We start from the raw sequence: 24,013 nt of genomic DNA, 5'->3' as shown, positions 1-24,013 counted from the left end.
TTAAATGATCAAGCGTTTCAATTTTTGGGCAACGTTATCGTGAAACAACGTTAAACGGGATGACGTTAAACGAGGACACACTGTACTTGAAAAAATATTTCTTATCTATGCACTGAAGTGATGCTATACCAAGTTTACTAGCATTCCTTGATCCCGCATGATAATGGACCAGCCACTTTTCTAAACAATAGCAGTTTTTAAAACAAAAGTTTGTATGCCCCGAAGTAGAAGACTAATAGAATTCCATCATAGAAATAACTATTGAACTTGATTTTGAAACAAAAATTGAAAGTGTTTATGGGCTTAAAACTTAAGGATTGAGAAATATATACTTGGCTTCATTTCATTATAAAAATGGCACACAAAAACACCAAAATTTAGCATTAGTTTTATGCTGGATTTGGATAAAAATTACATTCACAACATCCTAACTTAGGGTTCAAACCATCCATGCAATAAATAATTAATAAATTTAACAATATTCTCAAGTTATTTCTTAAACTACATGTGAATAAAATCATAGGAAATGTAGACGAAAGTGCTAAGACTAGCAATACCTCAGCCTCAAGCAATGGAAGAGAAGCATCATTGGCCAGATTCATCAACTTATAGCCTTCACTCCACATATCACAGAGGATCATTTTCAGCATTACATTTAAAACCATAGTGTTGACGACTTTCTTTATCCACATGCGTTTATTGCAGTTGCTTGTCTCCATGAATTCCTTGGAGGCTGAAAATTAAACAGAAGGAAGTGTTTAAGTCAGGAAAAAAGGCATGTCAACAATTCAGGGAACTTAGGCCAACTACTTAAAGAATGTACTCAAACTAAAGACCCAGGTATTGGTATCACCGGCGATATACACCACACCAAAATCAAAATCATGAGTTTTCAATATGACATCTTTTGTAAAAGATATGAGTAAAATATCTAACAATATGAAAGGATATACATCAAATTAAATTAATTATGAAAGTAAAAGAGATTACAGTGAAACCTCGATATAACGACACCCCACGGTGCACTAATAAACACTCGCTATAGCGAATTGTCGCTTAACCGGAGGTGGAGCAAATAATAGCCAATATACCTGTTGCGAACAGATATACAGGAACAGGAGTGGTGCGGCGACAGATAAACATCTATCCGATAAACGTAAGCATAAATCCAGACGAAAGGCGATGTTTTTTTGCATCACTAAATTTCCTTACTCAAATAACGACTAACTATTCAAACAATTTATAAGCGCCGCACTGAATGAAAATCATGCAAAGCATTGTTTCGTCATCATTATATTTATCGAACGACAGTTTACCACATAAATTTGAGACTGAGCACTCCATTAACTTCATTTCTAACAGATCGCTAGCAATTACAGAGGTTAAGGAGTCTTCATGAAAGTCTTCCGGCGGTAAAACCCTCGCTATGGCGAGAGCCAGCACCGAAAGGGTCTCGTAAAAACGAATTCTTTAACACGCTTATTATAGGGTCAATTGACGGTGCATCGGCTATCTCTCGTAATAACGGGGGTGTCGCTATAGCCCGTACTCGCTTTAACGAGGTTCCACTGTAATACATTTAACATCACTGGCAACATTGAGTGTCAGTCATTCCAAGGAGAATGGGCAACTGTAACAGGAACTATGTGATTTCATACCAATCTTATTTCTAAGACAACCCTTGATAAAATAAATATCAAATAAATCGACATAGTGTAATTCCTAATATTTTTAAGTTGTAACATTTAAAAAATGCTAATTAACTTTCCTCTAATACAGAACTCAAGATGATAAAACAATGCCATTCTGTCATTAGAATTCGCGAAGAAATGCGGAAAGTTTAAATAGCACAAAGCAAGCTTTTCATGAACAGAAAATGGCATACATATACATATTTAGAGCAGAAAAAAATGTATCCGATCCTTGCTGATTATGTTGCATATAGGTATACAGCCTCTATTGACTTGATTCAGGGTCAGCCTCCATCTCATTCATATACTGCACCTTAGACTGTTATGCAATAAAGAGCACATTGTTTTCAAAACCCATGGAGAGCTAGCCAAACTAAAACTGCCCATCAAAATCTATGTAGTCCCAAGACTTAGACATTTTGTGAAACAGTTAGTCATTTATCCTTGAGAAATGGTGATTGGGAAGCTCAAGTTATTGTCTTTCCCAGCAGACTCAATTGGTAATACGCTCCGCATCAGTACAAGTAGAGGGATGACTTTAATCTAAACTTAGCCCAGAGAAAAGGTAAGGGTAATATGATTAAAATAAAACTTAAGTATCCTCTTGCAATAGGCAGTGCCTATGTCCATTCTCCAAATCGATAGTATCTTCATCATGGAGGATAGCAATTAGCAACAAATAGTACAAAATACAAGCAAAAAAGCAAACAAAGTAGAAATGAACTTTCTGGTAAAGATGTAGTTCTACTATGTATACACAAAGCCCATATGGACGAATGTACAATGTAACCCAAAACAAAAAACATTCATGAGCCTTGCAAGGAATGACAATCATAAAATCTCAGCAAGGAAATGACCCTTAGACAATAAGCAACAACTGGCCCCCAGTCACCACTTAACTAAAGCTCAACATCTCCCATCCCCATCATTGTAGGGCTACAATTACTTGCTCCACTATCACCAGACAAGGTTATTTTCAAACATTTATTTTAATTTTGTTGAAAGTACATACTATAAATCAATTATTTCCATTTTATCATTATAGCACAGTTTGGAAGTAAACCTGGAATTAAATTACATCAAGGAATGTAATTTTGCTAAAAAATATATCATTGAATATATAATTCCAACTCCAGACTTCGGTGTCCTCACAGCTCTCGTTACTGCAATTCAGATATTACCACATGATAATTTATCCTTGAATGCTATTCAACTCATAATCTATGATGCATTGCTAGGATTAACAGAAAAATATGAATTTATACAGTATAAAGGGCTCTCCCTAGATTAAAACATGCATCCCTTTGCGCTATTCTTCCTCTTCTGTATTGTGTTCACTGTCACGCTACGGAGAGAGAAAAATCAATAGCAAGTGTACGATACCACTTAAAGTTATGCACCTGCAATGTCATCCACATACGCACTTCCTTTAGAAGGCCTAACCAGTTAAAACGTTTTCTCCCCAATAATACATTACGAATTTCTTGCCCTTGTGCAAGTGCTAACAAGAGTCCACTAGCAGCTCCTTTAGGTCACTTCTTCCACAAAACACAAACAAACTCTTAGCTGCTCCCCTACTGATCCAACCCCCACCACAGGACTACAAACGATTTATAATTTACAAGTTTTTCAATGGCAGAATCATTGAAATTTATCAAGAAGTTTCACAGAATGCGTAAAACCAGTGACGTCATGCCAAAATTAGCAGTGCCGGAACACACCTTCCTTAACTTTTTTTTAAAGTGAAATATTACTCTGTGCTTTTTTTACTACAAGTTATTATTTACATTTTATAACATTTTTTTCTTTTTGTTACCAATGTACATATGTATGAGAAATTTTGAGGCAGCAAAATTGATAAAGGTGTTATTTAACTGTCATGTCTTTTGCTAACAAGTGCCGGAACGTAGTTGACCATGACACCACTGGTGTAAACATTAAAATTCATGGAATCAACTCAAATCTCAAGGCTCACTCTGCTTAGATTTTTGACCAAGCTCACTTTAACAGCTCTCCAATCAATTATTGTAACTTTATCATTCACAAAAAAAATTAATTAAACCATCACATTGAGAGGCTAAGATTTTTTGAACTCCATAATGCAAATCAATAAATCAATCACAAAATAATTAGGAAAGATTACATACCCAGACAGTTCACCATGGCCACCACCACCGGAAATGCTGCAGTCATATCTTTTTCCAACAAATTGACTACTTGGAAAACAAAATCCTTCTCCTTCTCTGCAGAACCAAGACATGGGTTGAAAAACTTGAACATCAGAACGGGAGTCCATTTCCTTTTCTTTATCACTTCCTCCAATGTTAAACTACTGGAAGGGCAAGATAGCAAAGAGTCTGGAGTAGGCAGCAAAGGAATTTTGTACTTCTGTTTGAAGACTTCACTGTAAGTGAGAGGCTGACTAGATCTCTCCGTCGGCAGTTTTTCCGACTCCTGCACTGGATAGCTTTGAATTTCCTCATAATGATCACTGTCTTTATCTTCTTCCTCTGAAAAAATCCCACCTTGATCTTTTTCATCATCCAAAGAACTAGGAAAATTTTTCACCTGTCCCTTAGTATCCATTTCCCCACAAGAATGGCCCAAGCTATTTACAGGTGGCAACACGCTAGGATTACTTGCCATTTGCCCAAAAGAATCACTTCTCCCCATTCTGTTTACACCAGCAGAGATACTGGAACTAGGGATAGAGTTGGAGCTCATTCCAAAATTGTCACACAATACATCCCTTCTTTGCAATGGCATAGCACCTGAATTAGGTTTATACACAGATTGAGTATGAGATAAAAATGAGGTAGACACTTCAGCAACACTGAACTCAGCCACACCACAATAAGGGTTGACACTTTTAGGGATCAAGTTTGGTAGTAGGGGCATTATTGGTGGCTGGTTCCCTGGGTAATTAGAGTTAGGCCACTCCATTTTCTTTTGCACTGTTTCCAACACACCACTACTCTGCTCTTCCATTGATGTCACATATGATACACTTTCACTTGGTCCTTCCATTGAATAGCTACCGCCTTCAATGATGGATTTAGGTACATTGTCATCTAAAATCTGTGCACGGATATTTGATGCTGATAAATCGTCATTATTTTTTTCAAGGATTTTGATTAATTCCTGGAGCAGTGATATGACAGATGGCTCAGCATCGGAGAGGCTACCCAATCGAATGATAAATTTTGCAAACAAGAAGCAAAGCTCCAATCCAACATCGGTTGATGCCTCATCCACACAACGCTGAAGCAATTGCTCAAAAGTACGTTTTGAAAACCAAAACTCTTGTCTAACTAGCACCTCCAAAACTTCATGCAAAAAACTAGTGCTTCGGAAATTACAACTAATACTTGTCACTTTATCAACCAATTCATCATATGTACTTCTGTTTGTTTCTTGACTGAAGTTTTTTTGTTTATGCAGATGATTGATAATAAAATATCTTAAAATTTGTACAACACAATGTTCATCGGAGGTATCATGGGTTTCTACGCATTTCAAAACCTCCAACCACCTTTTGTTATTCAATTTCGTACAGCAGTAAACAAACAGCACTCCATATAGGTATTTTCCCTCACGGCGGCAAGCTAGAAGATTTAGTATGCCAACACCAAACTCATCCCAGAAGTGAACGAATTCTCTTCTCAGAGAATATTGTAAGGAAACATATATATCCCATGAATCCATCTTCTCCAATGACTGCAACACATGAGGTCGAAACTGCAAGTAATATTTTTAAGAACAATAAATACTTGCCCAAATAGTTTAAAAGGAATTCACAGTCCACAGTCCGGCCACCGAGAGTTGTTAGATGACAGGCAAAAGGGGTAGGGTGGCAAGGTTGCCAGGTAAGAAAAGGAAATGCCCACGTCACATGCAAACAAAAGGCTTCCATTAGAAAGGAGCCAGAAGGGACGACAAGCGTGAAGGACCAAGAGGAAGAATCCCTTGATTTGGTGATTCGAAGAATGGGCTTGTTTTGGTGGTTCAGTCTTGTTCGGGTGCTTCATATGCATGTGACAATGTTTTATGACTAGGCAAGGGCGTGAGGTGCGTTTGGAGGACAGCAATAGGGTAGTTTCCTTCATCAAAGAAAACGAAATGCATTGATTGCGATTCGTTACCCACCATTAGTGTATTCATGATACACAAATTATTTGGTTTTTGAAATACCGGTTTAGACGAATGGCAAGGGTCAAATTTTATCCTCATTTGAAAAAGGCCAGATTGGCGCCCATGCGATTCCACTCCACGTGACGTCACAGGGACCTAGTTTCTACACGAGAGGATAGGAGTTATACATCGTCTGAGGTTACCAATGCATGCATGAGGCACAGAGCTCAGGGAAACATGTCTTAATAATCACCTAATAAAACTGGCTAAGGTCGGAAAGTTTTCTTCGTTTGATAAGGTATTAATAAACCTTTTTTAAGCCAAGCGCTACCATTCAGCAAGGTACTCAGCTACCCGCTGGCAGCCTGCGACGTATCAGCGCTAAGCCTCGACTCAAGGTCACCTCACCGGGCGGGAGGGGGAACCAGAAATACGACGTACGGAGAGATTTAAATTTTCACTATTCATTTAATAGTGAAAAATAGATATAGTCATTTAAAAATCTAAAAGCGTGAAATACGTACTCCAGGAGTAATAATCTTTCGATTTAGGCAATAAAAAAATAATAGGAAACCACCCTATTGGCTGAAAACCATGCAGACACGGGGTTCTCCACCCCTACTTTTGAACTATCATCAGACAACTCTCGCCAGCTGTACTGTAAGCATGACAAATTAAAGCACAGCACTTAACGAATGAATCTGTTTGCAGTCATGCAAAAGGGTTCAAATTGACACCAAGGGTGAAATACGCAATGAAAAATCATTTGGGTTACTCAGGATTCAAACCCATATATCCTGATTGCTGGTCAGATATGCTAACGGTTACACCGCCCAGCCATATTCCTGTGGGCAAATTTTAGGTGGCAATTAGGATATCCAGGTTTGAAGCAGGGCTATGCCAAATGATTTTTTTCTTGGCTAATTTGAGCCTTAGTGACAAATTACAAGGTGTTCTTTCAATCAAAGCAGAAATATTCTTGCATAATTCTAGGTTTTCCAAACTTTTCCAAATTTCACAAAATTCCAGGTTAATCTTACGAGATTACTGATATGGACAAGAATTTTAAAACACCCAAAATTACTTCAATACTTTAAAAAAATATTATATTCTACTAGGCTACTGCACTTAACATTATGCCTAACATATTTTATGCCAGAAAATGGGTGTTGAACCACCAAAATTATATGTGAAATGAATCTGAAACAAAAGATATTGAAATTCCAAGGTGGAGCAAATTCTAGCGACTAAAAATTCACGCAAAATTCCTGATTCTCCCGCTCACCAGACATGCTGAATTAATAATCCAGCATCATTTCTGACAAGTTTTTTATGCAACCCAACCCTTGGTAATAATCTGTAAACTAGACTAGAACTCCCAGCGACAATACCATTCAGTATTAAAGACCTAAGTTGGCATTTGAATATTGTGAAGTAGCGTAGTTTAACTGATATTCCATATTAACCCTTTCACTCCTAATGAAATTTTAACAAGGTGTACATTTTTCTACCCAATTGAACAAAGGACATTTTTAAGTGACGTCCATTTTTCTAAATGAGTTCCATCTCAATTTACATGGCAGCATCATTTTAAGATACATAATTGCATCACCGAAAACTCCATTTGAACAAATTGCAGACTTACCGTAATTAATGAAATGCTGCAATTAATTAGGCAATATTCCATGCATTTTCCCATGGATTAATGCTTTTCTTCAAATCGGTTAATAAATTCTTTTGAAAATGAATAGTCAACGACTTGTCTCCCAGTTTCTCAGGAGTTGAAAACACTAGCAGGCTTAAGGTATGTCCTCAGCCAAGAAAAGCTAAATTCATTAGAGCACTTCATATTTGTGTGTTAGAAGTGCTTCTTCCTAACAGTGTTTTACTGTTTGAGTGCTGTTTGACTCACGTACGACAATTAAACCTTCAGCAACGATATTTTACGAAATACCCTAATTCCGTATGCCTTTTGTCTTTTTTGAATAAAATGCGAAATATTCGCAATCCCGAGATGCGCTGTGACGAGATGTCACCCACCGAGGAAAACGAGGTGTAAAAATTTAAAGGTGTCTAGAGTGAGGGTTCAACAATTGCATTTCGCTATGCTTTTTCTAAGTCTTTTTATTTATAATGGACATTATAATTGGAATATCAACTAAAACACCAAGAGAAAGATTCACCTGGTACCCACGATCAAATTCTTGTTTTTTTAACTTTAATTTACATTTTCTGCATATTTTCGAGAGACATTATGTATTTTGAGGAATTTTATTAATTTATTATTAATCATTAGTTAATTAAAATAAAATCTGGGCAGAAAATAAGGTTTCAGTATGCATATTTCACTCTTTTGGAACGTAACCCTTAATAAATATGGAATTCAATGGTTCAGCTTTCATACATTCGCCTTTTGTACACATTATCAGTAACACATTGTGCATGAAAGTCGAGGACCGCCTGTACTATGACTGACATTTGATTATCTGTAAGATACTTTTACTTGTCATCACTTTGCTCTGAATGGTAATGTCAATGGTCTTGAGTACAGATAAATACAGTAAAACCTCTTTACATCGTAATGGAAGGGACCTAAATTTGGGCATTTTGATGTATGGAGGTTCACTATAGAGAGGTTTTAGTGGTAGGCACCATTTTTTCATATCCTTTGGAAATGAAAGGCACTACTGTACTTAAAACCATTGTATTTATGTGTTTAAACACACATGCATGCATCAGTGAACATATATTTATTATTTAATAATAACAGACAGCGAACGATATCGCATGATTAGGGGCACCGAATTTTCGCGAACCGCGAAACGCGAATTATAACGCGAAATTTCCAAGGCTGCGCGAAATTCACTTGGTTCCACGAAATTTCGCGTTTAAGCACTTTTTCTGCGAATTTGGCGCGATATTTTGTACCATTGCCGATAAAAAATACCACGTCACTTCAAGGTCTATTTATAAACCGGTATCAAGAACCGATCGCATAAAGTAGGTGCTTTGCAACCGGCTCGGAACGTAGCGAGGATTTGAATTTGGCGCCCAAATCCAAAATGGTCTGCAGCGTATTCATGGCCAAAAAGTGAAAAAAAGTCTTAAAAACGCATACATATATTACTTTCCGATTTTATGGCGTCCATGTTTTTTTTTCTTTTGCGAGTTGCTTGCTAACTCGCGCATTTAAAGGTTTGTCAGTTTGTCGCTCTCGCCAACATTGTAACATTCTGTAGCTGCGGCCACGTAGGCCGCTTTTAAACAATCTGACTTATCGCCTGCCGCCGTCCTCAGCACGGTGACGTTCTCTCAATTGACTATAGGCCTCTATGGATGTCTCCAAACGAGTCGAATCGCGCCGTCAACGGCACGGCGCCCATTTCAATCCGGCCCGGTGATGCGCCGTTTACGAGGTGAAATATACACTATGCTACATTGAGGCCGCTTTCAGACGAAACGACCTTTCGCCGGCCACCGTTCACGTGAAATTCAGGCGGCTTTCTGACGAGACGACTCTCTGCAACGCCGTGTGCCATGCCATGGACGGCGCCCGAGGAAAAGCGTTTCGTCTGAGAGTGGTCTTAAGATTGATTCATGTATATATACAGTAATTCTTCAACATACGAGCAAAATGCGTTTCGAGAGCCAACTCGTAATTTGATAAACCTATGCAAGGCGTCGAAAAGGGTGGTTATCCTGCATAATGCAACACCGCATTACAATTTTGCGTTAATTCATGGCCGCTCAGTTTATCCAGTGTCGCTGTACCGGCGTGTTGAGCAGTTTATTGTTTAGGTTATAAAAACTGTGACAGTGAAGCATGCAAATAAGTTGTCAATTAAAGTAACAATTTAAGCTAGCCACATCACAGAATGTATTTTGATCTGACTTACAAGTTACAACAAAAAACCTGGTGAAAGAACCAGTGGCTGCCTGATGTAATGAGACACATTGGTCGATCATGCATTCTTAACAACGTGTTATTTTACTTGGCAAATAAAATTATGGAGGCATTTTTTTACAGAGCTTTCCTGCTGATTAACATCTTTCGTGAAATTATTTTCATTCACTTCTTGAGGTTGTTCATTTAAATTTGCCATTAATTCAGATAATTAGAACTAAGTATCGAGAATCAGTGGGGGAGAACCAGACCTGTATCTATCGAGAATTGAATTCCTTTACCCTAGTCAGCAATGCACAGTTTGGAAAAGAAAATGAATCTTCTCTTAATAGCCTCAACATAATCTGTGCAACTTTTCATGTGTGAGGTCCTGAAGCAAATAGGTTTAAAGACTAATATGAAGTTGTCATTCCTTGTATACAGTGACCCAGGGAGGAACATTATTACAGCCATGGGAAGATTATTCAACACAAGGTGTATATCGACAGCTGATGTGATGGACTTACGCACACTCGTTGCTAATGTCCCCATATTATCATTAACAGAAACTCATGAACTTCTTGGCTATTCTACTTTGAAGGATTCTGTTAGATCAGTTCAGGAAGAAGGAAAAGAATTTTCAGTACTTCCACTAATTCTTGCCCTTTAAAATGATTTTCCCCATTTTGTAGAAAATTGTGTGAAAACCCTGTGGATACCTGTGGCAAATGTAGATGCAGAAAGTGGTTTTTCCATGTATGGAAATATAAATAAAAGAACCACTGAACTTCCAAAAAATTCAGAATTAAAGTCAAGTTTGACCAATGGATCTCAATTCCAGTAAAAGAAGGATTCAGCCAATTTTAAATTCCAGAGTGTGCATAATTTCAGATGGCATATTCCAAAAAACTTTTATAGATAGAAGCAACCCATTAGTAGATAAATACACATTTGCAAGTATTGATATAATTTTTTTGTGTTAGACCTTAAAGACATTTGTTATCAATGTAATAAGTGAAAACCATAGGCGGATCCAGAGGGGGGGAGGGGGGGCACAGGGGCACGTGCTCCCCCCCAGACCCTCAAAAATGTGCAAGATTGTAATATGGTCATTATCATTACCATTATCATTGCGTTGTTGTTGTAATTATTGTTGAAATTATTGTTCTTGGGATAAAGAAGAATATTTATGACGAGTGAATTTTTATAACGAAACTGTATTTTTTGTGACGAAATGGTATTTTTTTGTGACGAAATTGAAATTTTATGACAAAATTTTAAACCGAAATTGACAGATTTTTATGACGAAATTCACAGTTTTTATTCACCGATAATCTTTGCCTCTACGCATGATTTTTACCATGATTTTAGAGAAAATGATGTGATCTCTCAATTCAACAGTCACTTTAAATGATTGGGATATTTGGATACCTTTTTTCTTATTTACTGTTAGGTATGGTCTCATATTGAACAAAATGGCCACAACTTATGATTAATGTGAAAATGACAGCATAATAAGGTGTATAAGAAAAAAAAGAGAGAAACATGTATTGCTGAAAGTATCATTCCATGTATGTAATCATGGCTGCGTTAATGGTCTCTTGTTGTCTCGGTACGATTTGCGGAGGTAGTTAGGCCATCTCGGGGGTGTCTCCTTGGCATGATAAGTGGAGGTTTTACGATATAAAGAGGTTCACTATAGAGAGGTTTGCCTATAAATATGCATGTAAATCAGACAGGACCGTAGGGGTGGTATGATGTATGGAGGTTTGTGATGTAAAGAGGTTTACTACATAGAGGTTTTACTGTAGCATACTTCATATTGCAAATGCCCAGTTATTGCCATGGCCTCACATTCAGTAGGTAACGGGAGATTTCGTCACTTTGGACATACGTATTTACGCCAAGACTATTCAAGATCAAACTGGAGAGGAAGGGAATATTAGAAGTGAAGGCAGCGGGAGAAGTGGAAGTAGACCAGGTTTTCGCCGCTAAAAAGATTGCAGTCAGGAAAAGATTCGCATAAAATTACAGAAAATGTGCATAAATAATAATACATTGTGGGTCATTCCACGTCAAATCACCCAGAAATTTTCAAAATGACACCCACCGACTCGGATTTTAATGAAATTTTTGTCACTAGCTGCTATCACCTATCTAATGACCCATGTAAAATATTTCCTCTCTCACTCTCATAGTTTGCAAGATATGAGGAGTCGAAGTTTGAGATGTTTGCTCAGAAGTGGCGCTAGTGGGAGTCAAATTCCAGAGTGCAGGGCACAGGGTAAAAAGTCATAACTCAGAAACCACATGATATATTTGAATGAAATTTTGACCCCTTGTCTATCCAAGTACATAGCTTCCATAGTAATGTCTTTTATCCCCCTTGCGTTGTTATGTTAGCCAAAATGATGTCAACAGTTGTTAATTAACCGATTTTTTTAGCTCAAAAACATTACTTCATATTTTCAGAATTATCACCAAAAGGCAGAGCAGTTAACTCATCCAATTTTTTTTTAAATTGAAGGTTAATATGTGCTCCAATATACTGTGAAATAAAAATGGTGGTGTTTTGACTGCCACCATGAGTATTTCAGGTTTTACTTTTTTTTCTGCCCCCGTGAGAGGGATTTTGGACACGTACTGTAAGATAATAAGTATAAGTGTATCCATACCTTCATGAGGATATATTTGAAATATTGGTCAGTAAATCTAAGACCAAACATGTAGTCTAGTGAATGTGGCTCTTGTTCATACAATTGTTTTTAATAACAATACATACTTGGCTTGTGGCAGCTGAGGGGAAAAGAGTCCAAATGGCTCAGAAATGTGAAATGATGCTTTTTTCCTGGGATTTACCCATTTTTCTAGTGTTTAGTTTATGGAAAAATTGGTATCAAAATACATTAGACTCTTACTGTGCATTAGAGGATAAATGGAAATACTAATTTAAATAAAATTATTTAAATAATACACTTCAATGTGTTTAAGGCATCTCCCGAACATCTCTGGAGGCTCTCTCGGGCAACTAAACGCTTAACAGTACCACCAATTCCATCACATGGGGATTTTCCATATGGGTGCATAAATTTCACTTTCACATCATGTTCTTCCTCGTGTTTAGAAATCACTAATCCAAAAAACCAGTGGTCATCATAAGCACATGCAATGTACAAGTTTGTTAAGATCTGTGAAAAAGTGATTAAATGAGTCCCGCTGAACTGGAGTTGTACTAAGTTAGCCTCACTTTCACAGAAGAAGTGCGGTCTTCCAGACCCTTGGTGATGGAAGAGCTGGCAGACGAAATGGTATTACTTATAGACATGCAGCAGGTTGTCACCAGTATCCACATTCCTTGATGGCAACTTGAGTATTAAATTTCTATTTCACTGGGAGAGATAATGCTGACATTATGTGCCCTTCTCCCCTGCCTCACATATGATTGAATTACATGGCAAACTTGAGAAGGTAATACAATCCCACCTATTCAGCCTCACTTTCCAGTGTTATTCCATCTCCCCAAGGAATAAGAGAATTAAGTGTAACCTTTACATTAGGAAGAATAAAATGTTTCAATGTATCACAGTGAGGGCATGATAAATCAAAATAGATTCTAGGGCATGATAAATCAAAATAGATTCTAATACCTTTTTTTAATCTTCTGCCAAGTCTTCTTGTGTGAAGATGCTCCATGGGTGTCCAAGTTTATTCTGTGTGTACGATCATTGTATATTTACCAGTACATTACAGTGTGTGCTATGAGTTAGGCGAAGCTGCTCATCGTGAACTACGACATTAAAAAAGGTTAGTGTCTCCACTATGCTTCAAAATGAGCAAATTTTTGAACTGTGCAGCATTGGAAAAGTAACTGCATCTGATTGCCTCAAAAAAAGCTACACACCAGTGGTGCAACTGAACAAAATTGAGATCATGAGTATGCTTCAAAAACAGCTGTTATCTCTCAGAAGTGGTGTACCTGGGGAAGTCCTATCCAATGTCTGCGAACATCACAGAATATACTATTTGAAAAAGTATGAAACCTACCAAATATATTGCCTTGATCCTTTTAAGAGCCACAAGAAGAAAATATCAAAATCACTGAGAAATGCAAGTCTTGAATTTGCAGAAAAGGCCTGTAAAATCCCAACTCTTCGGAAATTAGTGCCAGGAATGAAAATATGCCAGCCATGTAGGGAGGAAGTACAGAAACACTCCAGGTTTGGAAATGAGCTTTCTGATGTTGAAGCAGTAGATAGTGACAGCAATGATAGTATTTTGAATTTTGAAACAACAGTATCCCAAGAAAAATCAACTGAGCTACTTAACAGAACGCTGCAAGATATAGAGGATTCACCTTTAAAATTTTATGGCATATCATCTCACAGAAGGTCAACCTACGCTAAAAGGAAAGTAGAGTCAGCATGCAGTTATTTTAAAAGGAAAGTTAAAAGACTTCTTGATAAAGAATTATCTCCAGAAAAGGATGACCCAAAACTCCCAAAAGAACTACTTCAGAAAGTTCATGATATGGATGTGCTCATAGACTTAATCAAACAAAAAGTTGACACATCAAGCACTCATCAAGGAAAGGTACATCTGTTATCATTGATACCAACTTCATGGAGCAGGAAGAAAGTAATGGAAGAGTTTCATGTGAGTGAGTACACTGCCTGCCAAGCAAGAGAACTTTTCAGAGACAATGGAAAATTAGCTGCACCTGAATTGAGAAAAGGGAAGGCAAAAATAAAACATTACAATTAGTTAGGACTTTCTATGAAAGTGATGAGTACTCAAGAATGATGCCTGGAAAGAAAGATTCCATAAGTATCTCCAAAAATGTACATGTTCAGAAGAGATTATTACTTGCTAACTTGAAGGAATTGTATTCCACTTTTAAATTTGACTTCCCCAGAATTAAAATTGGCTTTTCTAAATTCTGCAACCTAGGTCCAAAATGGTTTGTGGTAGCAGGATCTCCTGGAACGCATTCAATGTGTGTTTGCACAATTCATTAAAATGTCAACCTACTGCTTAATGCCTGTAATATAGAGGAAACAAGCCAGGACCTAATTGGTTATTTCGTGTGCTCTAGAAATAATAGGGACTGTATACTGCGACATTGCTCTAAGAGTCCTTCACATGAAAAATTGAAAAGCTTACTGCTGAAAAAGTTTGAACAAGGTGACCCCAGAGATGAAGTTTCATACAGTCAGTGGGTTTCCAGTGACAGATATCAACTGGTGAACTTCACGGTGACATTTGATGAGTACCTATCAATTTAATTCAAAGAGTGGAAAAACTGGTGCACCATTCATTTATTACGAAGGTACAGGCAAACTACCTTAAGCAAATGAAAGAAAATCTTGGACCCCATGAAGCAGCTGTTCTCTTTGACTTCAGTGAGAACTACTCATATATTATCCAGGATGAGGCACAAGGGTATCACTGGACAAGTGATAGTTGTACGGTACACCCTGTTGTGATTTATACTCTAGATCACCTGACTAAACAGCTTATTATTTCCAGTTTATGCATCTTGTCAGATGATTTGGATCATGATGTAGCTTTTGTTTATGAAACCCAAAGAATAATATTTAGCATTGTCAAAGAAAATTTTACTTTGGTCAAAAAATTGAGTTACTTCAGTGATGGTTGTGCAGGACGGTACAAGAACTGCAAAAAATTTCTCAATCTTTGCAAGCATTACCAGGATTTCTCCTTAATGGCATCACGGACATTCTTTGCTACAAGCCATGGAAAATCCCCATGTGATGGAATTGGTGGTATTGTTAAGCATTTAGTTGCCCGTGAGAGCCTCCAGAGATGTTCGGGAGATGCCTTAAACACATTGAAGTGTATTATTTAAATAATTTTATTTAAATTAGTATTTCCATTTATCCTCTAATGCACAGTAAGAGTCTAATGTATTTTGATACCAATTTTTCCATAAACTAAACACTAGAAAAATGGGTAAATCCCAGGAAAAAAGCATCATTTCACATTTCTGAGCCATTTGGACTCTTTTCCCCTCAGCTGCCACAAGCCAAGTATTGTTATTAAAAACAATTGTATGAACAAGAGCCACATTCACTAGACTACATGTTTGGTCTTAGATTTACTGACCAATATTTCAAATATATCCTCATGAAGGTATGGATACACTTATACTTATTAACTTACAGTACGTGTCCAAAATCCCTCTCACGGGGGCAGAAAAAAAAGTAAAACCTGAAATACTCATGGTGGCAGTCAAAACACCACCATTTTTATTTCACAGTATATTGGAGCACATATTAACCTTCAATTTAAAAAAAAATTGGATGAGTTAACTGCTCTGCCTTTTGGTGATAATTCTGAAAATATGAAGTAATGTTTTTGAGCTAAAAAAATCGGTTAATTAACAACTGTTGACATCATTTTGGCTAACATAACAATGCAAGGGGAATAAAAGACATTACTATGGAAGCTATGTACTTGGATAGACAAGGGGTCAAAATTTCATTCAAATATATCATGTGGTTTCTGAGTTATGACTTTTTACCCTGTGCCCTGCACTCTGGAATTTGACTCCCACTAGCGCCACTTCTGAGCAAACATCTCAAACTTCGACTCCTCATATCTTGCAAACTATGAGAGTGAGAGAGGAAATATTTTACATGGGTCATTAGATAGGTGATAGCAGCTAGTGACAAAAATTTCATTAAAATCCGAGTCGGTGGGTGCCATGCCTGGGTGAACTGACATGGAATGACCCTTGTTTGATTTAGATGAATTATGAAAAATAAATTAAATTAATGAGTTTTCCCATTATTCGTGAGATTATTCCTGCCGCCCCTCTCCACCATTAGCCCAGATAATCTGGAGTATCTTCTTCAAGTGTTGGAAGACAGGTGAAAGGAAAAGAAGTGGTGCACCTTGAGCTAAACTGCATCAGCATCAGATTTTATGTTTGTGAAAATTATATGCAGTAAGTCAATAGGAATACATAAATTATAGAGCTACATAATGACTCTTTCTACATTCTATTTCATAGATACATGAAACGCTTACCTCATGCTTGAATCTTCCACACTTGCATTTTCCTTTCCTCAAATACGCGAAACACATTCCTTTGAAGATAGTATTTCCATTACGCAACACGGTGTCAGCTTTAGCTTTAAAAAGAATAAATAATCTATTTATTACAAATTATAATCGCATTGATCACTTTTCTTCAAACTTTTAAACCACTGTTTTCCCTTCGTTAAAATGTATTGAAAGCTTCACTTACAGAAAAAACCAACTTCAGCAGAATACTAAGCAAAACAAAAAAATACGTATAAAAATGTACTTTCAGGGTTCCCACTCTAACTGAATTATAAAATTCACGGTTTTTCCCAGGTTTTCACGGTCTAAATATCGGTCAGGGTCTGTTGATTAGCCATTTTAAGCAGAAATATTGACGACGTAACAATCACCGCCCATACGTTAACTAAAAATTTATCACCAGCGACAGGAGCCGTGAATTCAAACGTAGCAATGAAAGTGCTATTTCTCATGACGTCACCTATCGATATCCAAATTTAGGCGAAGCTTACGGTTGTGAGTGGCAAAATGGAGGGAGCAGTGAGGTAGGGAAGTAAAGAGGTGTCTGATTTTTCGCCATTTTTAATGAACACTTTGCTTAACGGTCTCCCAATCACAGGCTCAAGATCAACGTGTCGTCATGGCACAAGGCACCAATAATTGATTGCACTTCGAATATACGTGTGGAGATAAATGAGTCTCTATGTGGCTCGGCATTGAAACATGATTTAAATATCTTTTTTTCTTTTGATCTGTCAACTGTAGTTCTTTTTCTATACGTTTGTGAGATTTTTAAGGTTTTATGATGAAATTCACGGCTACTTCCAGGTTTTTTCACGGTAGACAAAATTCACGGCTTATTCACGGTTTTAAGGTTTTCACGGTTGAGTGGGAACCCCGACTTTCAAAGCAATCTGCTTTTGCATAAAAGGTGGTTTCAAATTTAAAAAAAAAAAAATTTTAGCAAATTTTTCCACACTTCCTCCACAGAGTCCATCACAAAGAATTAAAAACTCGCCTTGAGAACCAAAAATAGTGTTCATTTGAAATTATATTCATACCAAAAGACCTTAAAAATAAACTTACCCGTAATTTTTCTTATCGCTGCAGGAGGTTTAAATTTATATGTTTTCTGGGAGGCAGGAACATGACTTGGAGTACTTGCATTTACATCCTACACAAAGAAAGCGATACATTAAAAAGGAATCTATAATCCCATGAATCATTCTATGATTACTAAAAAAAAAATACTGCAAAATTAAGGCTTACCATCTGAGATTCACTAATAAAATTACACAGAAGTGAAGCATTTATACATTCAATGCAAACAACACTGATTTGATGAATAGAGTTATAATACCTGATAATGTGACCTGCAAAACATTTTCCACTATCTAACAAAAATTATTTCTTCAAATGAGTGACAATTATATGTAGCTGCATACAGAGAAGTCAATTACAACCATCTGGGCCTATAGCTAAAGTAGCCCAATTGCTGGCTAACTGATCAGCTGAGAAAATCAGAAATGTAGTTCAAAAGATATATGATACGTAGAGGACTAGAACCAGGACTTCATGAACCAGAAAAGCAACTAGCTTAATACATTTTTGGTTGATAACAGTATGAGTTTGCAGTGTCAACAGAAATATGCCAAGTGAAAGCAAGAGAATAAGGTGTTGCTCCAGCAGACTTAGAGGTGAGCAGAGGCAGGTTGCAACAATTGTACACCACAAATGACTTTCAATCAGGAGCAGTGGCGGATACAGATGGGGGTGCAGGGGGCGCGCGCCCCCCCCTTGCGGGTCCGCCTGTATTGCCGAACATTGCAAAACCACAATTGTAGCTTTTTTATATCATAAGATGGCATTGTCTTTTACATGTTTATAATCACTTTAAATAAATTTTCATATACTTTGCCGGTGACTTGATCATCTTTTATTACGATAAAAGTATAGACAACTCAAGATATGTTGCCCCCCCCCTTGAGTTTTTTCTGTATCCGCCACTGATCAGGAGGACGACAATTTCCCAGCGCTTACCTGATGCATATGAAGATAAGCTGGAGAACTTTCATAAGTATAAAATTCAGCTGGGAAAATAATCCTACATAATAGGACAAATTGGAAATGCAGACCAAACATCAGCATACTTTGTAATCCCATTAGGAACAACAGTGAACGAAATTGGGCACAAGTCTGTGCCTGTATAAAGTAGTGATTATGAAAAACAGCATTGATGACGTTGACAATAGTGGCAGACATTAAAAACTCCAACCTTGTATTATTTTTAAATAAAAAACTTTGCCCAAAAAAGAGACCTTTCCAGCCAATATAGTAGTATGGGCAAAAGAAAATGCTTGCATGGACCACAACATGATCTTACAAGGGGAGTGTCACAAAAGTGGGTCTCAGATTTCAATCAAACTTTGTGGTGTTGTAGTCCATCGGGAGCTGACCACGAATCACCCCCCTTATGGGGTTATATAGCCAATAGTTTAAACAAAAAACGCAGTTAAACATTTGCAGGTGAAATGTATTCCTTTGAGATCGCGCTCCCATCATCGCCAGGTGTAGTCTAGTGGATACGGTATCGGACTACTGCGCCGGAGGTCCTAGGATCGAGTCTTCGTAGCGGCTAATTTTTTTCAGCTGTTATTTTTTATTTTTCTTTAACAAAAGTCTGCAATTGAACATTATTTTATCGATTTTCCCCGTAAATTTTATTTTCATGCAAGGAATTTTTTTATCCACATGCTTTATACCTAAAGTCATGTTATTTCCGTGTCGCAACACAAAGCATTTTTTTACGATACACATTCACTTGGTTTCCTTTTATGTTGAAATATCATATTAAGGACTCATATTTTAAAATTGTCAAGTTTATTTCAAGAATCCAATTGCTTTCATTAGCTGAAATTTCAGCACAGCGGGGTAGGAAAGTAATAATTTAGCCGGGAAGCTAGGCGTATGTGATATCCATAAGAATCGATCATTCTCTTGCCGTAATAGTAAAAGCAAAATTAACCAACGCTATAATATTCGGGAGCCCCTAGTCACAGATGGCTTGCATGCAGTTGAGTGACCGCTCGCTGAAAAGATGGTTTACCGACCCCATCTCCGAAGGAACCCTTACCTCCCCGGCTCGCCCTCTCCGGAACACAACGGTTCTTTTTAAAAATGTCTATTGTTGTCTGTTAAATTCGTCCGCATGCATTTTTCCAACTATCACCTCGTCGCTTTTTAACCGCAACTTTGGGAAATAGGAAGTGTATTTTCAATGATAGAAGCGTTTTTGCGCATTAGTTTAATAACCTTTTCAATATAAATTGCCATTAAAGTCATGAATGGTTTTTTTCCCGGAGGAAAATGGCAGCGGAGATTTCTCGAATCTCACACGGGTAAAGTCCATCATGTCTCCTTCCGACGTTCCGATTACCGAATCTCTGAGGACGATGGTCGTGTTGCACATCGAAACATCGGAAGGAGATATGGGGGACATTACCCGGTGTGAAACCCAACGAATCGTCACTGTTATTTATTGACAAATTTATTTTGTACAATTTTTTGGATGGTACTCATCAAAATAACATTTAAAACAAAACACATTATAGCACCACGAACATCGAGCGAAGCAAGCTTCTCCACAGTTGCATTTTGATTTTAAAATGTCTTCAGGAAAAACAATTTGTTTTACATTTAAAAAAACCTGGCGTTCAGTGGACAGTCCAGATGCATACCATGCATACAGAATCATGGGGCGAAATGCTGGTGCTAACAATTGTGCATGAATGAGCGCATGTATTTTAATCATGTCTCTACGACTGGTTAAATCGCGTTTTTCTTTTAGGAGAGTGGTAGCATTCTGAATGCGAGAAATAAATATTTTCACTTGCCTATAAAAGTACACATCACATGGTTGGCAAATAGGGGTACATTTCGGCGGGATTACTTTCACTGTGCACGTGGGTTCATTTTTACCATCCACAAACCGTTCATCGTACAGTGACTGATTAGTCTGTCCCGACCAGGAATCGATAAAAAGAAGAAATTTGTCTTCCTTGACGTATGACTTCAAAACATTGTCCAAGTAAAGTTCGAAGGAACTTGTATAAAGTTTACCTGATTTTGTACATGTAACATAAACATTTTCATATTGTTCCATCGCTTCTTCCACCTCGAGTTTCACTCTCGGGCCAAACTTCCCCGATACCTCCTGTAGGCATATAAAAACTTTAGGAAGCAGTTCGCCAGAGAGCGTCAAACTATACTGTGCGGTGTATGAGTGAGTCATTTTATTTAATTGACTCACACAAACTTCAGTCGATTTTTCTCCCTGATGCGATAGGGTCCGTCTAATTTGTGCGCGGTACTCACACCCCGTCTGATCGGTATTTATAACAAGGGAAGGGTTAAACAGCGGTATTGCTTTTCGGCATTGCTCCAGGAAGAGAAGAGCGGCCTTTATAATATCCTCTGTGGAGGCCTTTTCTCTCCTGCTCACGTATCTTGTGACCTTCCTCTGACGAATTTTATGTTTCCTTTTAAAACGGTTGGTCCATGCCAATGACGCGCTGAATTTAAAGTCTCCATCAAAAAATTGAAATGCTGCCGCCACCGCCCACTGCTGCAGCATTCTCGTGGTGACATGATCGCCATTTGCCCTGCACTCGCGGAACCGGTCGTAGGTCCATCTGTCGATCATATCCGCTTTGTCCCTTCTGGTTCCACCGGAACTAATGTCTCTTTCCCAAATGCGCAAATGTTCTCGGCGTTTCAAGCGATGGGTCACGCGGGAGCGAAGTGATTTAATGGACCACGATGGATTCAGTTTAGCCGCTGACACCGCCTTCACTTTGGTTTCTAAGGGGACCCTAATTATTTTCTTTGGGGAAGGTTCAATGTTCACTTCACTCGAGGATGACTTTCCCTCAACACTTCCATCGTCATCACTAGTAGAGGAGACCTCCAAATACAAATCTCTGCAACACGGATCATTTTCCTCCACCAAATCATCGGCCAACTCGAATTCCATTTCGTCCATCATCTCCGTAATTCGAGAGAACATCTCCTGGCCTACTGCAACGGCACGTGAGGTGGGCTCTTCATCGGTTGGCGCCGTAATGAACGCACCTTCACGCAAAAGAGCCGCACAATGATAAAAGGCTGTCGTGAATAACCGTGCCTTTTCCGCGGCATCTTCAATTGGAGGAGTGTTACTCCTATCCGAAGAAATCCCCGGAAGAGGTTCCATTGGAGTAGTCCAAACTCTCTCTGAAAGTTTGCAAAAATATTTTTAACCTATGTAAACGATAACGAACGAGAGATACTTTAAATTTAAATAATATCATTTTTATCAAAATATACTTACTAGAGGAAACGTAAATATATATCACTCCTGACGGATGCACGACTCCAATACACGAACACCAGCAAACACCTATAATGATATAGCTTCACTCAAAACTCAAAACTTGCGCACGATTCAAAAGACAGCAGAGAACTAACTCTCGTTTCCTTCCATCCCCCGCGCTACAAACGCAAAAAGGGTCATAAAATTTTTTGGAAAAGAACCGTTGTGTTCCGGAGAGGGCGAGCCGGGGAGGTAAGGGTTCCTTCGGAGATGGGGTCGGTAAACCATCTTTTCAGCGAGCGGTCACTCAACTGCATGCAAGCCATCTGTGACTAGGGGCTCCCGAATATTATAGCGTTGGTTAATTTTGCTTTTACTATTACGGCAAGAGAATGATCGATTCTTATGGATATCACATACGCCTAGCTTCCCGGCTAAATTATTACTTTCCTACCCCGCTGTGCTGAAATTTCAGCTAATGAAAGCAATTGGATTCTTGAAATAAACTTGACAATTTTAAAATATGAGTCCTTAATATGATATTTCAACATAAAAGGAAACCAAGTGAATGTGTATCGTAAAAAAATGCTTTGTGTTGCGACACGGAAATAACATGACTTTAGGTATAAAGCATGTGGATAAAAAAATTCCTTGCATGAAAATAAAATTTACGGGGAAAATCGATAAAATAATGTTCAATTGCAGACTTTTGTTAAAGAAAAATAAAAAATAACAGCTGAAAAAAATTAGCCGCTACGAAGACTCGATCCTAGGACCTCCGGCGCAGTAGTCCGATACCGTATCCACTAGACTACACCTGGCGATGATGGGAGCGCGATCTCAAAGGAATACATTTCACCTGCAAATGTTTAACTGCGTTTTTTGTTTAAACTATTGGCTATATAACCCCATAAGGGGGGTGATTCGTGGTCAGCTCCCGATGGACTACAACACCACAAAGTTTGATTGAAATCTGAGACCCACTTTTGTGACACTCCCCTTGTTAGACTGAATTAAGTGTTAATGAGAATCCCATCCTGGTGCCTTAATATGACTGCAGAGCATATACAGTAGACTCTCGTTATTACGAAGTTCACGGGGCCGAAAAATTGGAGGTTCGTAATAACGAAGTTCGTAAGAACGTTTCTTTTAAGAATCGTCGAAAGAAATAGTGTATTATAAACGCTATTAAATTACGCGGAAATATATATAAACAAGAAAATTCGTTTCAGTTTTTCAACAGAAGACTGCGCCATGACGCAATCGATGGTTGATATCTTCCCGAACACATGAACTCCGATGTTCAAACCAGATGCGTCCCAAGACCTTGTTCCAAGGTTGATAAAATTACAGTCCGGCCACCGAGAGTTGTCCAGTAACAGACAATGGGCTGGGTAGGGGGTATGGGAGCCAGGTAAGAAAGGGAAACGCTCGCAAATTGTTCCATGAAGAAAATAACCGGAAGGGACGACGAGCGTGAAGGACCTAGAGGGATAATTACTTGTTCTTGTGATTCGAAGAATGGGCTTATTTTGGTTGGTCAGGCTTATTTCGGTGCTCGCATGTGCATTTGACAACGTTGTATGACTAGACGAGGGTGTGAGGTGCGTTTGGGGGACAGCGATTGGCTTTAAACCGTGCTGACGCAGGATTATCCACCCCTCCGTATTACATTGTGCCGTAATCGGACACCCCTCGCCAACCGGACTGCATGTAAGTTATCGAGGAGTACGGTTATCCTGCGGGATGCAACACTGCATTACACGTATGCGCTAACTCACGATTGTGGCGACCTGATCCATCGGGGCCTGCGATGCATCCGGAGCCGAAAAAATGTCTCCCCGCGGTAACGAAGAACGGGCGAAACGCTGAACAGTTCCTAAATTCACACCA

At 38.2% G+C, this 24,013-nt stretch overlaps 1 protein-coding gene across 2 annotated transcripts in view; it reads right to left on the bottom strand.

Moving 5' to 3' along the window:
• Nucleotides 1-24,013, bottom strand: part of LOC124155852 — a 49,345-nt gene that overhangs the window by 14,064 nt on the left and 11,268 nt on the right. For both annotated transcript variants that reach the window (XM_046530002.1, XM_046530003.1), the window contains exons 4-7: nucleotides 17,857-17,944; nucleotides 16,756-16,859; nucleotides 3,839-5,429; nucleotides 558-733 (exon numbers count right to left, since the gene is read on the bottom strand). In XM_046530002.1, the coding sequence (XP_046385958.1) occupies nucleotides 558-733; nucleotides 3,839-5,429; nucleotides 16,756-16,859; nucleotides 17,857-17,944 (1,959 nt within the window). The remainder of the gene's footprint in view (nucleotides 1-557; nucleotides 734-3,838; nucleotides 5,430-16,755; nucleotides 16,860-17,856; nucleotides 17,945-24,013) is intronic.

This window comes from Ischnura elegans, chromosome 3 (assembly GCF_921293095.1).
Source record: "Ischnura elegans chromosome 3, ioIscEleg1.1, whole genome shotgun sequence".
Taxonomy (NCBI): domain Eukaryota; kingdom Metazoa; phylum Arthropoda; class Insecta; order Odonata; family Coenagrionidae; genus Ischnura; species Ischnura elegans.
This window is presented reverse-complemented; position numbering and strand designations above follow the sequence as displayed.